Consider the following 17,296-nt stretch of genomic DNA (forward strand, 5'->3'; position numbering starts at 1 on the left):
CGAAAACGATCATGCTTTAGTCGGAAAGTTTGGCATTCATCATCTAACTGATGCCACGTCTAAACCTTGCAATACATTGGTGCAATCGGTGCATTTTTCGCAGCGAACATATTTGACGTAACAAATCAGAATATTCTTTCTTGTACATATATAGTGTATTATATTTTGTGTAAATGTGATGAAATAAAAAAAAAGCAGTCGAATTAACTAAGTTTAACAAAAATATGTAGGTATCTCCACTACCTCGTAAAATTGATTAATTCAAATACGACAAAAAACGAAATGATATCAACGAGTATCGTATGTCCTCCTTCTGTGGAGTTTGGGCTTCGTTTAATTGGCGTATGGCCGGGCACGTCGTACGCATTTTCCCGCAAATTTCTCAGTATACTCTCGATGGTGGTGTTCCAAATTTGTCAGTATCAGTATGTGATTAAACACTTCAGCAAAGAAGATTTATTAGTCCTTATAGATGTTTTAAGCGCGACTCTGGCTTATAGTCTTTTACTAATTAAACTGATTATTTTCGCGTTTAAAACTCGGTAAGCCCTCTTCTTTTGATAACATTAATAATAAAAAGAAAGATAAAAGTAAGTATCTAGTTCTTCTAAAATAAACATGTTGAATATTCTGTATTTTGTAAATACCTTTTAATTTGCGCAAATGTCAAATTTTGTATTGATAAATATAACTTGAGTGGGTATTCGGTAAAATAAATCAACAATAAATAACATTTCTGCGTCACACAATATTAATCAATATTTGTTTGAGGTTGTTAAATTCGTTATAGTTTATTAAACGAAATGATAGCGTCCATGGTTGAAGATTGGGATGCGCGCGACGTTTCTGACGATCTTACGATGACCAGGATGTCTCATATCTCTCGTCGATTCTCAAATTTGATAATTACCTGCAATGCAACGTCAGTGGTCTTTTATGCGATTGGCACACTTTTGAGGCATACGAGCGGCAATGAGACAGACGCTCGAGAACTTCTCCTTAAAATGGAGTTGCCTTTTGAGATCGACAACGTACTGGTGTACGTGGCTATTCTTGTCACACAGTTTATCCATCAAACAAGCGCAGCTAGTATAACGTGTGTGTTCAGTTGCGTGTTAATAACGCTGGTAAGTAAAAAATGTTTTATTTTAAAAAATTCTAAATTGTTTCCGGAAATAATTTGTTTTAAAAGGAAAACGAGATAGTGTTACAGAATATATTAAAAAGTTGCATTACCTATTTAAAAACTAGTGTTACACCGCGGATATATATATACATAAAAAATGTTTACTTCATATTTTAGTGTTTGCGAAGTAGTAATTATACATAATAATTATTTATAGTAATTATTATCATAATTATTTATAATAATTATTATTCATAAACCCATTGTATACTGTAAATATTGTTTATAAGCATGTATGATGCATATAAACTGTGAGTGTTCTCATTATATTTAGGTTCTTCACGTATGCGGACAGATCGATCTAGTGCGACTGAAGCTGAATGAAATTACGAAAAAAGACATCGAAAGTCATATGATCGAGAATATTATAAAAACTCTGATCGTTCGGCATCAAAAAATCATCATCTTCTCCAAAAATATCGAGAATCTTTTTTCGAACATCGCGCTGATGCAGTTTATATCGAATACTTTAATTATCTGTTGTTTAGGATTTCTCATTGTAATCGTAAGTAAACTGTAATAGCATACCTCTTTTCACAAATATGAGATATTATGAATTTTTCAGTCTATCGGTGCTCCGAACGGAACGACAATGGTAATAAAGTGTTTGTTATTTTATATTATTATTAATATGGAGGCGTTTATATTTTGTTTCATAGGAGAATATCTCAGTAAAAAAGTTAGTATGTATAACACATGCTTTTATATGTACAAGAATGCAATGAATTTTGTTGTTTAACAATTCACCCCATTGTAGAGCAAAATGATCGGCGACGCAGCTTACGAGTCAGTTTGGTACGATCTAACGCCGACTCAGAATCGACTCGTTTTATTTATGATCGTAAGATCGCAAAAACATTTGACGCTCACGATCGGTAAAATCATGGACGTGTCTTTGCAACAATTTACCAGCGTAAGAATTTGGCGACGGAATAACAAAAGCGACTAAAGGAAATTGTGAATTACGTTATGACGTTTCGAAAGTCGGGCGACGTTTTCTCTAGTCGCTTTATCGCAACATAATGTTCGCAAACGATGATCGTAATTTGGCTTTTATCATATTTGTTGCAGATTGTGAAAGCCTCGGCTTCATACGTGTCTGTGTTACACGCATTGTATTGAAACTTTGGACATTTTGTGCCGCTTATATATATATATCTTTGCATGCTGAAGAATATAATACTTTTATTATCGTCAAGCCGTTTATGGGTTTAGCAATTTTCTCATCATATCTGTCTCAGAATTGTATTGAATTGTCACAGTTAATGTTGCGTGAACACATTTTGTTGATTTGAAAACTACTATGATTTACGCTTTCCTTTGGACGATAAACTCAAAACTATAATTTTAATCTTGATCCTGACGTGTTTGAATTCAATCTAACGGAAAAATAAGAACAACTTTTTAATCAGTCAATACAAAATGTTTTTTTTTTTTTTTTTTTTTTTTTTAATGTGCTTTTACCGCTTTTGCATTGTCGCCTTCGAACTCACCGACTTGCTCGCAATCGTTCACCAACTTGCGCAATCTCCGCTTTATAGTCTTTCCCTCTCAACAGACATCTATAATGAGTCTTTGTTTGCCTCTCCCTTCCTATTTCTCGCAATACGCTTCCCTCAAATAAAACTTTTCAGCAGTGCTTTGTGTTTGTGCAATTCGTGGAAACTGTTTTTTTTTTGTTCTTATTTCACTACTTGCTTGTTGAAAGAGTGATTGTCTCCGAAAAAAGCAAAATGCGGATGACCAATCGCAATTGAACCGCGTAATTACATTTGGATCTGCACGACGTCAGGTTTTACGTATCGTCTACTGTTTCAAGTCTACTGGATCGTAATGTTCAGCACACTTCACACAGGTTTTTCAGTATCGATATGTAAATAGTTCATTTAGGACAGAATAAGTAGTGCAAAAGCATCTTTTTTTTGTTTTAACCTTATTAATTGTAGATCATTCAACGAGAAGGTGTGCATGTAAAAAAGATACTGCAAAAATCGCGTGCAAATCCGCTTTCGAGATATTGTAGCGAGATTTAGGATGTGTCTTCAGATGATCTGTATAATAGAACAGAGATTGTATATATGTATTATTATTTCTTATTTTAATAAATTTTTATATCATTACTCGCACGATAGGTAACAGAAGACGATGTTTAAATCTACCTTCTTTCTTCCAGATCATTAAAACATCTGCATCTTACGTGCCATGCTGGGTGCTACGTCTTAAAAACTGCAAATAATCGCAGAAATTACGTAGCTATTAGAGAAAAATATGTTTTGTTATTCTCAAATATTAATTAGTCGATTTTCTTACAAACGTGAACGCTATACAAAATAATATAAATATATTTTACTTGAATTTAAAGATGCGTTGTAATTTGTTTTATATGTCTCCTGCTTTTCTCGAAGACATCGGCTCGACAGACCACTAATAAGTACACGAAGATACATTGCCGTCTCTCTTTTGCAATTACAGCGCGTTCGCTTTGAGCATTTACGCGCTTTCAACGCCGGTCCGTCTTTCTTGCTCTTTAAAATGTAGAACAAAGATAAATCGACGCTCAAAGCGCGTGAGCGCCCAAGGCAAACGCACTTATTATCATCATTCTTCTTTTATTATCATAAACTTTTACCTCCGCGTTCGATTCATCTTCATAAATTTCTACCGTTCTCTCTTTTTTTTTTCTCATTCGTTTGTTCATTTTGTCTGTTCCACGTGTATCCAGCTCTTGTACATTTTTCCTGCAATTTTAACGTAAATAACCACTAATGAGTACACGAAGATACACTGCCGTCTTTCTTACGTTTTTTACAATTACAGCAATCATAGAAACGTCGGTTTTACTCGTGGCTTTCAAGATAAAAAACGGTATAATTTTTATGGAAGGGAGTGGGGATTGAGCGACAGAGCGTAGCTTCGTAGAATGTTGCAGTCTAACTACAACTTCTCGACCGATCATATCTATCCAGGACTACAACCGATCATGCTTTAATCGAAAAAATTCATCATCCATCCGATGTCACGTCAAAATTTTGCAATACATCGGAACACACGATGTAACTTTCGAACATTTTACGTAGCAAATCAAAGTGTTCTTTATTGTATTTATTGTGTTTTAATATTTTGTGTATAACAAAAACAAAAAATGCACTCAAGTTTGTTAAAGTTATCGAAATCACATAGATTTCATCCCCGAGTTGTGAAATTGATTTCTTCGGATTTGACGAAGAACGAAATGAAGTCGACGAATATCGTATGTCCTCCCTCTGTGGAGTTCGGACTTCGTTTAATTGGCGTGTGGCCCGGCACGTCGCACGCATTTTTACGCAGAATCTTCTACATACTCTTGATGATGATGTTCCAAGTCTTTCAGTATCAGTATGTGATTATGCATTTCGGCGAGGAAGACTTACTAGTTCTTATTGATGTTTTAAGCGCCACTCTGGCTTATAGTATTCTATTAATTAAACTGATTATTTTCGCGCTCAACGTACGGTAAGCTTCTTCGGTTTGATAATATAAATCACAAAAAAGAAGAAATTAATTTTCAATTTGTATAAAATAAATGTTAAAAAATTTGTATTGCGCATTCTAAATTTGTAAATAATTTTTAATTCGCCCAAAAGTCACATTTTGCAATGATGTATGTATAATCGGCTGGGTGATAATTTGGTAAAATAAAAAAAAAATAAGTAACGGTTTTGCGTCCGATATGTGTTCGAAGTATTTTAAATTCGTTATAGTTTATTAGACGAAATGATAGCGTCTATGGTTAAAGATTGGAATACGCGCGACGTTTCTGACGATCACACGATGACAAAGATGGCTTATATTTCTCGTCGATTCTCAAATTTAATAATTGCTTGCAATGCAACGTCGGTGGTCTTTTATGCGACTGGCACACTCTTGAGACACAGAAGCGGCAATCAGACTGATGCTCGAGAGCTTCTCCTTATAATGGAATTACCCTTCACAATCGACAACGCATCAGTGTACGTAGCTATTCTTGTTACACAATTTATACATCAGACGAGCGCAGCTAGTATGGCGGGTGTATTGGATTGCCTGTTGATAACGTTGGTAAGTGTGAATGCTTTGTTTGTACACATTGTAAATAATTTTGAAAAGTAAGAAAACGAGATATGTTAACAGAATGTTAAAGAATGGCTTTACTTATTTACTAAACTGATGTTACGTTCCTGATACACAAAGAAAATGATTACTTGTATTATAGTGTACTATTTTTATAGTATTGATTATAAAAATTATTAAATAAAAAAATTATTGATTACATGCATTTTATTACTTCTTGATTACATACATTTTTATTTATTTTAATATATTATTTATCGTTATCTATTATGATAAGTTGGTGTTTTGCTACTCTTATAATATTCAGGTTCTTCACGTATCTGGACAGATCGATCTAGTGCGACAGAAATTGAGTGAAATTTCACAGAAAGACATCGAACGTCATATAGCCGAGAATATTATAAAAACGCTGATTGTTCGTCATCAAAACATCATCATCTTCTCAAAAAATATAGAGGCTCTGTTTTCGAACATCGCGCTCATGCAATTTGTATCAAACACTTTAGTTATCTGCTGTTTAGGATTTCTCATTGTAATCGTGAGTAAACTAATATAACATAATTTCTTCGAAGTACGAGATGTTGCAAAAATTTCAGTCTTTTGGCGCTCCGAACGGATCAACGATGCTAGTAAAGTCCTTGGTCTTTTATTTAGTTATTAACACAGAGGCATTTATACTTTGCTTCGTAGGAGAACATCTCAGTAAGAAAGTCAGTACAAGAATATTATTGCTTAACTGTACACGTGTAACTGTATAATGTTCTGTTAGTTTTTTCTAATTTACCGTATTTTGTAGAGTAAAATGATCGGCGACGCAGCGTATGAATCGCTCTGGTACAATCTAACACCGACTCAAAATCGAGATGTTTTATTTATAATCGTTAGATCGCAGAAGCATTTGACGCTCACAGTCGGAAAGATCATGGACTTGTCTTTGAAACAATTCACCGCTGTAAGAATTTGGCGAAAATAATAAAAGCGATTACGGGAAACTATATCTGTTTGTTAGATATGATGTTTTGACAATCGGGTTAACGTTTCCTATAGTCGCTTGATCGCAATACAATGTTCACGAACGATGGCCGTAATTGGCCTTTATCATATATCTGTTGTAGATCGTGAAAGCCTCGGCATCATACGTGTCGGTGTTACACGCGATGTATTGAAAGCTTAACGTGCTCTATGCCGCCGCTTATATGCCGTCGCGTGCAGAAGAATATAGTACTTTTAGTTCCGTCAAGCCGTTTATACAATTAGCAATTTTCCTATTTGCAGTCTGAACGAGGGCGTCATAGCTAATGTATTTTTTGTGAAACACGTTGTTTGCTGAGATAACATCGATTTGTTTTCTTTTGGACGACAAGCCAAAATTACAAATTTCACCTTGATCCTCTTATCTGACACGTTCGATCGAATTTATTCTAATTAAAAAATGAACTCACTTTCTTCAATCACTGCGAAACAAAATATCAGACGAAACGTTATTTGAAAAATTTCCGAAATAATATATTATAAAATAGTTACCTCAGAAAAAATACACTTGAAAGTTTAGTTTCTTTTTTACATGTTGTTTTACGTGCGTTTATCATTTTCCGATCCGTCTCGCAACCGTGGATAAAGCGAACTGATCCTCGCGTTATAGTCTTCCCTTCGCAACAGACACTTGCGTGCGCGTGTGCTTCCCACCCTATCTTTAGCGATACGTTTCCCTCGAACAAACTTTACAACTTTGCGCGTGTTTGAGCATTTCGTAAAAATTGCTATTCGACCCTCCTTTCATCGTTTCATAATTAAAGAGTGTACAAGTGCATACGTGAGATTGAGAGGACGAACACGATTTTTTCACTAGTCGTAAAATTATATAGCCGCAACTTTTCACGTGATACAATGAAAATATCTGCACGTATATTGAAGCAGTGATTGGTGTCATTGACCGATGACGTAGTTCGTCGATCCACCCGCGAGCAAACTTTAGTATTTGGTGAAATTGATTGACAAGCGTAATGCACGCGCGCGATTAAGCCTTGAAGCGTTTTTTTTAATCTTCAAAAGATGCGAATGACAACGCTGAGCCGCGCAGTTACATTGGGACTGCACGTTTACGGCATTTGGCCTTACGTACCATCTACCATATTGTTTCGATTCTACTGGATTGTGATGCTCAGCACCGCTCAGGTTTTTCAGTACGGATACGTGATAGTGAACATTCATTCGGACGACTTTTCGCAATTTATGGACGGAGTGAGTAGCGCAATGGCGTCTTCTCTGCTTTACATCAAACTTGTTATTTTGTGGCTCAATCAACGGTAAGATGTGCTTGTGGAAAAAATAATGCAAAACTTGCGTGTGCAAAACCGATATTATAAGTCGGCATTTAAAGGAAAATTTAATAGTGGGAAACATTGTAGTTCTTCTTCAAATGATTTTTCAGTCATTAAATCAGATTCTACAGCATCTTATAATGAACTTGGGATGTGATCTCGAATATGAAATCAAATTATAAATAGAAGTCCTATTCTGTACATTTGTACCGACAATTATCGATGCGATATGTGACGTTGTGCAGCTAGTTTGATAACAAAACAGCTGCGTACCGACACACATCAAGCCGACAATTGTTGGCACGAGTGTACAGAATAAGATTCCTGGCCTGAGTAGTAGAAACAAATGCAACCGATAAATTTTTGTTGATTGTTTACATAGAAGATTTGTCGATCTCTTGCAAATAATGACCACGGATTGGCAAGACTACAACTCGAATCACCATAGTTCACGCGTGTTGACAAATACAGCGAATCTTGCACGCCGCACTTCGAGGTGGATCATCGGCATGCAAGTGGCTTCTGTAACTTTTTACAGTGCCGGTGTTCTCGCCGCTAACGTAGGTAATCCTGAGAGGATAGAACCGAACACGCGAGAACTTATTCTCAAAATGGCGTTTCCTTTTAACATTAGTACGGAGTCTATTTACTTGACGGTTCAGTCGGTTCAATTTTATCATCTGCTGTTGGTGGGCTGTGGCATTACAATCGTAAATTCATTGCTAGTCACTTTGGTAAGTGTAAAATGCTATTGTTACACGACATTTCTGTAAGTTCTGAATTAAAAATCTTGTGAACATCAATAAAAGAAAAACACTTTGTGAACTGTTAAGCGCTTAAACAGTTATTTAGGTAAATTGTAATTTTGTCACAATATTTTATACATTCTATTGTAATATTGAAATGTTAAAATGTACGTATAGATAGTGTAGTATAGCTTTTTAAATTTTTGAACAATTAAAAAACTAAGATTTTTTATCTTACTGAAGATCATCAAGTTGTAAACTTCAGATACTTCACGTCGGTGGTCAAATCGACATTCTTTGTGAATGGTTGACAAACGCTTTCTCCAGAAATGTACGTTCATCAGAAGAGATCACAATGCGATCAATAATCACAAAGCATCGGCAGATTATTTTATTTGCAGAAAATATTGACAATCTCTACACGTACATTGCGCTAATGATGCTTTTATCAGACACGCTCATCATATGTTGTTTAGGATTTATTATCGTTACCGTGAGTAACATCAAGAAAACCACTGCGTGAGATATTAAGTTTGGACATAATGATGTCAATAACTATATATTAAGACTTCTCATTCCTGATGTTAAAATCCAAATATGAATTAAAAAGTGTCGGGAAGCTTATATAAGAATATAAGAAATAGATGTTACTGTTCGTATTTTTAGAAAGTATTAAACTGTTCGTACTTCGAAATTTTAGTCTCTTGATGCGCCTGATGCTGCTGCTATTTTAGTCAAGTCTGTGTTATTTTACATCACGATGAATCTCGAAGCTTTTATATATTGTTTTGCTGGTGAATATTTGACTGCCAAGGTGAGCTTCATCACGTCAGTCTCATATCGGGATTAATTATTCTTCATTAATTATTGGATTTTATTTTCAGAGTAAGATGATCGGACATGCAGCGTATGATTCTGTTTGGTATAACTGTCCGATTACGGAGAGCCGAATTATATTGTTTATTATTCTAAGATCACAGAAAACATTGACGATCACGAGCGGACGGATCATGGATTTGTCGTTGGAACGTTTTACTAGTGTAACAATATAAATTTGTCATTTTTTCTAAATTACTGAAATTTTAAACATATCTGCAGACTGTATAAATTTTTACATATATTATATACACATCTTCTTTTTTTTCTCTCGTGTATTAAACATAAAAATTGATAACATAAAAATTTAAATATTACACTATTTATGTTACATTACACAAAAATATTTTAAAAATTGCAGGTTATAAAAGCATCCGCATCGTACATATCAGTACTATTAGCCATGTACTGAAACCCGACTATAAAAATAGTAGAAAACAATTGTAGAAATAGATTTAATTATCTTAATAAAAAGAGATGTTTAAAACCACGGTCTTCAAATTTTATCTGATGTAACTAAACGTATTTGATCAAATAGAAGATATATATTATCACATACATGTGTAAAAATTACAACACAATAATGCAAAGTAAAGGTAAATTGTTTTTTTTTCAATAAAGTTTAATCTGTTTATATGCAGAAAATGATATTTGGTTTACACTAGAGAAAGACTGTTACAAGTTTGCTTTCTCTTGATATTTTTGGAAAGAAAAAAAAAGTACTTGTAAAGAGATAAATTGTTAATCTTCTTTTGTCAAATGTTTCAGTATATATTGCTGTCACGTATTTCTCACGTGTGGGACGATCACTAGTAAAACAAACTATAATCTTAGCTTAGATATAATTTTTGCGCTCAATATACAGAACACTGCCCCGTAACTAATTTACGCAATATATTTTCGTCTTTTTTTTCTCAGCAACAACAAAACTTTTCACCTTCGTGGCGAGCGCGGGTGGTGAAAACCGCACTCGCGAACTCGCAGCTTGTTGCATTTTTAAATCGTATTCGCGAAAACGGCGTTAGTCGAAAACTCGACTCAAAAGAAAAGAGAGCCTCTTGCTTTTCATGTTTTTCCGACACCTCGGGTCGTCGCTGAGATTGTTACGCGTGGTTTGCAACTTCTTCAAAGTTTGCGTTACGTGATTGTGAGAATAATTAGTAAGTGATTTTTGATTGATAAAGCGATTTGAGACCTGCTATGTTGTGCTATGTCAAGCAACTCCTTCTTTCGAATTTCTTAGCGAACACGAATTCTTTCACGCGCTCTCTTATATGATCTTCGAAAAATATGAAGACAAGTTACTAAAGAGATGAAAATCAGTGATCGCGCTTGCGGCATCAAACCGCACATCACTACCGTTAATTATTTTCTGTGCTTTGACCGTTTTTTTGCGTGTATCGCCTTCAAATTCTCCGATTCGTCTTGCAATCGTTGACAGAGCGAACTGTGATCTTTGCATTATAGTCTTTCCCTCGCGACAGACACTTACATTGTGTTCGCGTGCCGCCCACGCTACTTTTCGCGATACGTTTCCCTCGAACAAACTTTTAAACTTTCTTCGCGTTTCAAGATTTCGCGAAAACTGCTCTTTATTCTTCTTCTTGTTGCATATTTAAAGAATGCACAATTGCATACGTGAGATTGCAGGGAGAAACACGCTTTTCTTACTATTCATAAAATTTTATAGCTGCAACTGTTCACATAATACAATGGACATATGTATATTTGACGTGCAGTGATGAGTGTCATTGACCCGGTGATGTACTGTTCCTTGATACAGCCGCGCGCGACTTTAGTATTGATAAAGTTATTTGATAATCGTAGTGTGCGCTGGTAATTAAGCCTCAAATTGCTTTTTTCAAAGTAATTAAAATAAACCTTCCGGCCTTTAGACTACAGTTTGGGGTAGTTAAACCCCGAACTTTTTTTTTTTTTTTATCTTTGAATAATGCGTATGACCACACTGAGCCGAGCAGTTACAGTAGGTCTGCACATTTTCGGCGTCTGGCCTTACGTACCGTCTACCATATTGTTTCGATGTTACTGGATCGTAGTGTACAGCGCGATTCAGGTTTTTCAGTACCGATACTTGATAATGAACGTTTATACGGACGATTTTCCTCACTTCATGGACGGAGTGAGTAACGTACTATCGTGTTCTCTGTTTTACATCAAACTCGTTATTTTGTGGGTCAATCAACGGTAAGCTGTGCTTGTGATAGAAATAATGCGAATATTGCGTGTGCAAAACCGAGCTTATATGTCGGCATTTTTAGTGAGAGATTATATATTGGAGATCGTCTTGGGTTGTATTTTCAGTTGATCTTTAATCAATAAAACAGATCGTACAGCATCTTAAGATGGACTTGAGATGATCTTGAATATGAAATCAGACTATAAATAAGCTAGCTGAGGTAATAGTAAATTGCAAACAATAAATCTGACTTTTTACTTAGATTATTCTTCGATCTCTTGCAAATGATGATCACGGACTGGCAAGACTACAAATCGAATCACTATAGTACTCGCGTCCTGACGAATACGGCGAATCTGGCGCGCCGCACTTCGATGGTGATCATTGGCATGCAAGTGGTTGCCATAACTTTTTACAGTGCCAGTGTTCTCGCTGCTAATGCAGGTACTTCTGCGAGGATGGAATCGTACGCGCGGGACCATATTCTCAAAATGGCGTTGCCTTTCAACATTAGTACGGAATTTAGTTACTTGACAATTCAGTCAGTTGAGTTTTATCATCTGTTGTTGCTAGGCTATGGTATGGCAGCCGTAAATTTATTTCTAATTACTATGGTAAGTGTATAATGCAACTGTTGTGCGACATATCTGTAAATTCTGAATTAAAAATCGAGTGATTATTAATGAAAGAAGAACAATTTGATAATTGTTAAGCGCTTAAAAAGTTACTTATGTAGTTTAGTTATAATGTTTTTACAAACACATATATTATTTTTTAATGCTGTAATGCTACGATGTATATACGTAAAAGATAAGTAACACTAGTGTAACATATCTTTTTACTTTTGTGCACAAATCAAACACCTGGAATTTTATCTTACTGAAGATCATAAAATGATAAACTTTAGATACTTCATGTCGGTGGCCAAATCGACATTCTTTGTGAATGGTTGACAAACGCTTTCTCCAGAAATATAAAACATTTATCAGAAGAAATATCAATGCAATCAATAATTACAAAACATCAGCAGATTATTCTATTTGCAAAAAAGATTGAAAATCTTTACACGTACATTGCACTAGTGATTCTTGTATCAGAGACGCTCATCATATGTTGCGCAGGATTTATTATCGTTACCGTGAGTAACATCAATGCTTGAGATATTAAATATGGTCAAAGTAATGTCATTACCTGTTAAGGTTTCTTATTTTTGATGTTAAAATTCAAAGACGGATTACTGGGGTAACCGTCTTTGAGGAGCTTTAAGATAAAAAATAGCTGTTATTGTTCGTACTTGGAAATTTTAGTCTCTTGATGCGCCCGATACTGCTGCAATTTTAGTCAAGTCTGTATTTTTTTACATGGCAATGAATCTTGAAACCTTCATATATTGTTTTGCTGGCGAATATCTGAGCGCTAAGGTGAGCTTTATTACGTCAGTCTTATATCAGAATTTATCATTCTTAAGTAATCATTATATTTTATTTTTAGAGTAAGTTGATCGAAATCGCAGCGTACGATTCTGTTTGGTATGACTGTCCAGCTACGAAGAGTCGAAATATATTGTTTGTTATTTTAAGATCACAGAAAACATTGACGATCACGAGCGGGAAGATCATGATCTTGTCGTTGGAACGTTTCGCTAGTGTAACATTATAAGTTTGACAGTTTTTATAAGTATTAATTTTAAAGTTTTTTTAAACTTTGCTATATATATTTTTCACATATTTCTCTTTCTTTCGTGCATTATATTATACTAAAGAGATATAAATATTTATATTATTAATTATTAATATTTATATTAAATATTATTTGTATTATATTACACAAAAACATTATAATTATATTATATTACAGAAGAACATTTTTACATTGTAGGTTATAAAAGCATCGGCGTCGTACATATCAGTACTATTAGCAATGTACTGAAACTGGACTGTACAAATGGTAAAAGACAATTAGAGAAACAGATTTAAGTATGTTAATAAAAAAAAAATGTTTAAAACCACGGTCTTCTAATTTTATTTCTTGTGAATAACTGAAATTGTCCGATCAAAGAGAAGATATATAGTGTATGTATCGTAAATGTAAGATGTAAGAAACAAAAATGCGCAAAATGAGATTATTTATCATTCAAATTAAAAGACAATAACTATACAATTGAAAAAATCAAGTATCTTCCTTTTCAAGAACAATTTTCATTAGCGTATAATTCTATAATTTTTAGATTACTTACGTTTTTCAGTTTCTTTCCGAACAAATCGTATCTTGATTGTGTGGGCATCGACATTGTATATATCTGTACTAATGGCAATGTACTGATCTCGATCGCGAATGATAGTATTACACAGTACGTCAAAAATATTTTTCAGCGGTAAGAGATCGAACAATCTCGAAATGTAGAAAAAAACTTCGGTCTCTTCTTTTTTATCTTTTTCTCACAATTTTCTCGTTTCCAAAAACCGCAAGGCTTTGCATCAGTAATCCGGTGCACGTGTATTTCCGTTGCTTGAATTTTTCAAGAACAATACGTGCGGCGCAACAGAAGTTATCGGCTTTTCTGACAATACTCAATGTTTATTAAATGAGATCACATGATGGTTTTTTCTGTATCTGAAGATATTTGTCAAAATGGTTATTTTACAAATTGCGAAATATTATTACTATTCTATAAAAATAGATAAGTACTTTAAAACAAATATATTTGTAAGTTCAGTCTGTTGTCCGTGATTTTTTAAGTGCTTTGATCGTCTTTGCGTTTATCGCCTTTGAACTTTCCGATCCGTCTCGCGACCGTCGTCAGAGCAAACTGTGATCCTCGCGTTATAGTCTTTCCCTCGCAGCACTTACAACGTGTTCGCGTGCCTTCTTTGCTATCCATCGCAATACACTTCCCTCCGACAAACTTTTCAACTTTGCTCGCGTTTGAGCATTTCGTGAAAAATGTCTTTTGCTCTTACTTTTCCCGTTGCATATTTAAAGAGTGTAATTGCATACGTGAGAACACAAACACACTATTTTCACTATTAGTAAAATTATATAGCCGTAACTTTTCACATGATACAACGGAAAAATGTATATTTGACGTGTAATGATTGGTATTATCGACCGATGATGTATTGTTCGTTGATCCACCCGCGAGCAAACTTTAATATTGGTGAATTTATTTGACAAGCATAGTGCGCGCGTGCGATTAAGACTTGAAACTGTTTTTTCTTTTGACTTCGAAAGATGCAGATGACCACTCTAAGCCACGGAGTTACATTCGGTCTGCACATTTTCGGCATTTGGCCTTTTTTACCGTCTACCATATTGTTCCGATTCTACTGGATCGTGGTGTACAGCACAATTCAGATTTTTCAGTACCGATACTTGATAATGAACATTCATACGGATTTTTCTCAATTCATGGACGGAGTAAGTAACGTACTAGCGTGTTCTCTGCTGTACATCAAAGTCGTTATTTTGTGGGTTAATCAACGGTAAGCTGTGGAAAAAATAATGCGAAAATTGCTTGTGAATTTTATAGGTCGGCATTTATAGTGAATTTCTATATTGGGGATCGTCTTAGGTTGTATCTTCAGATGATCTTTAGTCAATAAAACAAATTGTACAGCATCTTAAGATAAACTTGAGATGAATTTGAATATGAAATTGGACTATGAATTAGCTGACCAAAGTAGTAGGCAATTGCAAACAATAAATCTGATTTTTTACTTAGAATATTTTTCGATCTCTTGCAAATGATGACCGCGGATTGGCAAGATTACAACTCGAATCACTATAGTTCACGCGTCCTGACGAATACGGCGAATCTGGCACGCCGCACTTCGATGGTAATCATCAGCCTGCAAGTGACTGCTGTAACTTTGTATAGTGTCGGTGTTCTCGCCGCTAACGTAAATAATCCTGAGAAAATGGAACCGTACGCACGAGAACTTATCCTTAAAACAACATTTCCTTTTAACATTAGTACGGAAGTGAGTTACGTGATAATTCAGTCAGTTGAATTTTATCATCTGTTGTTGCTAGGCTACGGCATGGCAATTGTAAATTTATTTCTAATAACTTTGGTAAGTATATAATGCAACTTTTATGCGACGTATTTGTTAATTCTGAATTAAACATTCTGTGGCCGCCAATGAAAGAGAAACTATTTGATAATTGTAAAGCGCTTTAAAAATTACTTAAGTTAGATATAAGCTTTTCACAAACTTACATATTATATTTTAATGCTGAAACGTTACAATGTATGTATAAATAATGTAACACATTTTTTAACTTTTGTGAACAATTAAACACCTTGGATTTTATCTTACTGAAGATCATCAAGTGATAAACTTTAGATACTCCATGTCGGTGGTCAAATCGACATTCTTTGTGAGTGGCTGACAAATGCTTTCTCCGCAAATGTAATACATTTATCCAAAGGGATTACAATTCGATCAATAATTACAAAGCATCAGCAGATTATTTTATTTGCAAAAAAAATTGAAAATCTTTACACATACATTGCACTAGTGATACTTTTATCAGAGACGCTCATCATATGTTGCTTAGGATTTATTATCGTTACCGTGAGTAACAACAACAAAATCAATGTTAAAAATATTAAGTATAAACAAAATAACGTCAGTAATTGTTAAGGCTTCTCATTCTTGATGTTAAAATCGAAAGATAATTGCGAGAGTATTGAGAAGCCTTCATAAAAACAATTGCTGTTATAGTTTGTACTTGGAAATTTTAGTCTCTTGGTGCGCCAGATGCCGCTGCAATTTTAATCAAGTCTGTTCTATTTTACCTCTCAATGAATCTTGAAGCTTTCATATATTGTTTCGCTGGCGAATATTTGAGCGAAAAGGTAAACTTTATCATATCAAGATTTATTATTTTTCTTAAACATAATGAATTCTATTTACAGAGTAAGATGATCGGACATGCAGCGTACGATTCGGTTTGGTATGACTGTCCGACTACGGAGAAACGAATTATATTGTTTGTTATGTTAAGATCACAAAAAACATTGACGATCACGAGCGGAAGAATCATGGTTTTGTCGTTGGAACGATTTACTAGTGTAATTTTATAAAAACTTAAAAAAAAGTTTTTTAAGTATTAATAATTTCAATACATCTGTAGATCTTTGTATATGTGGTACATATTATATATATGTATGTTTTTTCTCTCATGTGTTAGATATAAATATTCGCACTAAAAAGATAACTATTTATAGTATTTATAGAACGTTACATAGCATTTTTTACATTGCAGGTTATAAAAGCATCGGCGTCGTACATTTCAGTCCTATTAGCAATGTACTGAAATCCAAAAATAATAGAGGACAATTGAAAAAATAGATGTAATTGTCTTAATAAAAACTAAGATTTTTTACACAAAGCTTATCTAATTTTTTTTACTGAAAGTAACCGAAATTATTTGATTTAAAAAAAAGATATATATTAGCACATAAAAAAAAAATGTAAGATTAAAAACACAAACCTGCAAATTAAAGATAATTGTCATTTTTTTAAAGAAACTAACGGATTGCACTCTACCAACTATCGGCTTTTATGAAAATATTCAATTTTTTAAACTAATTTTTCAATTTTTTTTAAATTAATTTTTTTTAAATAAGATAGGAAGATACGGAGTAGCGGTTTTTCTTATCTCTTTACGGTTATTGTAAAAAATGCAAAATGCTATTAAAAGCATAAGATAGTTACCTCAAAGGAGCAGTTATACACTCATGAGTTCAGTATTTTTGTGTAAGTTTTTACGTGATTTTGATCGCCTTTGCGTTTATCACTTTTGAACTCTCCGATCTGTCTCGCACTCGTCGACAAAGCGAACTGTGATCTTTTCGTTATAGTCTTTCCTCGCA

At 34.2% G+C, this 17,296-nt stretch overlaps 5 protein-coding genes across 5 annotated transcripts; all 5 read left to right on the forward strand.

Annotated features, from left to right (window-relative positions):
- The first annotated feature begins 282 nt into the window (after positions 1-282).
- LOC109857340 (odorant receptor 22c-like) lies at positions 283-2,308 on the forward strand. The gene is made up of 6 exons (XM_020433525.1): positions 283-542; positions 791-1,127; positions 1,461-1,691; positions 1,752-1,865; positions 1,944-2,099; positions 2,258-2,308. Exons 1-6 carry the CDS (start codon positions 283-285, stop codon positions 2,306-2,308), a joined length of 1,149 nt encoding a protein of 382 aa, XP_020289114.1.
- Positions 2,309-4,328: 2,020 nt separating this feature from the next.
- LOC109857341 (odorant receptor 13a-like) lies at positions 4,329-6,441 on the forward strand. Its single transcript, XM_020433526.1, has 6 exons — positions 4,329-4,678; positions 4,927-5,263; positions 5,583-5,813; positions 5,872-5,985; positions 6,072-6,227; positions 6,391-6,441. The coding sequence occupies exons 1-6, from the start codon at positions 4,329-4,331 to the stop codon at positions 6,439-6,441; spliced, it is 1,239 nt and encodes a 412-aa protein (XP_020289115.1).
- Positions 6,442-7,327: 886 nt separating this feature from the next.
- On the forward strand, positions 7,328-9,656 carry LOC109857318 (putative odorant receptor 92a). The gene is made up of 6 exons (XM_020433496.1): positions 7,328-7,581; positions 7,979-8,330; positions 8,608-8,835; positions 9,043-9,156; positions 9,227-9,382; positions 9,580-9,656. Exons 1-6 carry the CDS (start codon positions 7,328-7,330, stop codon positions 9,628-9,630), a joined length of 1,155 nt encoding a protein of 384 aa, XP_020289085.1. The 3' UTR covers positions 9,631-9,656.
- Positions 9,657-11,890: 2,234 nt separating this feature from the next.
- On the forward strand, positions 11,891-13,344 carry LOC109857331 (odorant receptor 4-like). Its single transcript, XM_020433514.1, has 5 exons — positions 11,891-12,029; positions 12,323-12,553; positions 12,723-12,836; positions 12,907-13,062; positions 13,294-13,344. Exons 1-5 carry the CDS (start codon positions 11,907-11,909, stop codon positions 13,342-13,344), a joined length of 675 nt encoding a protein of 224 aa, XP_020289103.1. The 5' UTR covers positions 11,891-11,906.
- Positions 13,345-14,646: 1,302 nt separating this feature from the next.
- On the forward strand, positions 14,647-16,737 carry LOC109857315 (odorant receptor 13a-like). Its single transcript, XM_020433493.1, has 6 exons — positions 14,647-14,897; positions 15,137-15,488; positions 15,762-15,992; positions 16,163-16,276; positions 16,337-16,492; positions 16,687-16,737. Exons 1-6 carry the CDS (start codon positions 14,647-14,649, stop codon positions 16,735-16,737), a joined length of 1,155 nt encoding a protein of 384 aa, XP_020289082.1.
- Positions 16,738-17,296: the final 559 nt, after the last annotated feature.

The sequence above is a fragment of the Pseudomyrmex gracilis genome, unplaced genomic scaffold, assembly GCF_002006095.1.
Source record: "Pseudomyrmex gracilis isolate BER0280 unplaced genomic scaffold, ASM200609v1 scaffold_155, whole genome shotgun sequence".
Taxonomy (NCBI): Eukaryota; Metazoa; Arthropoda; class Insecta; order Hymenoptera; family Formicidae; genus Pseudomyrmex; species Pseudomyrmex gracilis.

Excerpts from the sequence above, each read along its gene's own strand:
- LOC109857318 (XM_020433496.1), top strand. The coding sequence starts at position 7,328 with ATGCGAATGACAACGCTGAGCCGCGCAGTTACATTGGGACTGCACGTT. Across the intron at positions 8,836-9,042 it reads TAGGATTTATTATCGTTACC|TCTCTTGATGCGCCTGATGC; the intron begins GTGAGTAACATC and ends TCGAAATTTTAG. Across the intron at positions 9,157-9,226 it reads GTGAATATTTGACTGCCAAG|AGTAAGATGATCGGACATGC; the intron begins GTGAGCTTCATC and ends TTTTATTTTCAG.
- LOC109857331 (XM_020433514.1), top strand. The coding sequence starts at position 11,907 with ATGGCGTTGCCTTTCAACATTAGTACGGAATTTAGTTACTTGACAATT. Across the intron at positions 12,554-12,722 it reads CAGGATTTATTATCGTTACC|TCTCTTGATGCGCCCGATAC; the intron begins GTGAGTAACATC and ends TGGAAATTTTAG. Across the intron at positions 13,063-13,293 it reads CGTTGGAACGTTTCGCTAGT|GTTATAAAAGCATCGGCGTC; the intron begins GTAACATTATAA and ends TTTACATTGTAG.
- LOC109857315 (XM_020433493.1), top strand. The coding sequence starts at position 14,647 with ATGCAGATGACCACTCTAAGCCACGGAGTTACATTCGGTCTGCACATT. Across the intron at positions 14,898-15,136 it reads ATTTTGTGGGTTAATCAACG|AATATTTTTCGATCTCTTGC; the intron begins GTAAGCTGTGGA and ends TTTTTTACTTAG. Across the intron at positions 16,277-16,336 it reads GCGAATATTTGAGCGAAAAG|AGTAAGATGATCGGACATGC; the intron begins GTAAACTTTATC and ends TTCTATTTACAG.
- LOC109857341 (XM_020433526.1), top strand. The coding sequence starts at position 4,329 with ATGCACTCAAGTTTGTTAAAGTTATCGAAATCACATAGATTTCATCCC. Across the intron at positions 5,814-5,871 it reads TAGGATTTCTCATTGTAATC|TCTTTTGGCGCTCCGAACGG; the intron begins GTGAGTAAACTA and ends CAAAAATTTCAG. Across the intron at positions 6,228-6,390 it reads CTTTGAAACAATTCACCGCT|ATCGTGAAAGCCTCGGCATC; the intron begins GTAAGAATTTGG and ends TATCTGTTGTAG.
- LOC109857340 (XM_020433525.1), top strand. The coding sequence starts at position 283 with ATGATATCAACGAGTATCGTATGTCCTCCTTCTGTGGAGTTTGGGCTT. Across the intron at positions 1,866-1,943 it reads GAGAATATCTCAGTAAAAAA|AGCAAAATGATCGGCGACGC; the intron begins GTTAGTATGTAT and ends ACCCCATTGTAG. Across the intron at positions 2,100-2,257 it reads CTTTGCAACAATTTACCAGC|ATTGTGAAAGCCTCGGCTTC; the intron begins GTAAGAATTTGG and ends TATTTGTTGCAG.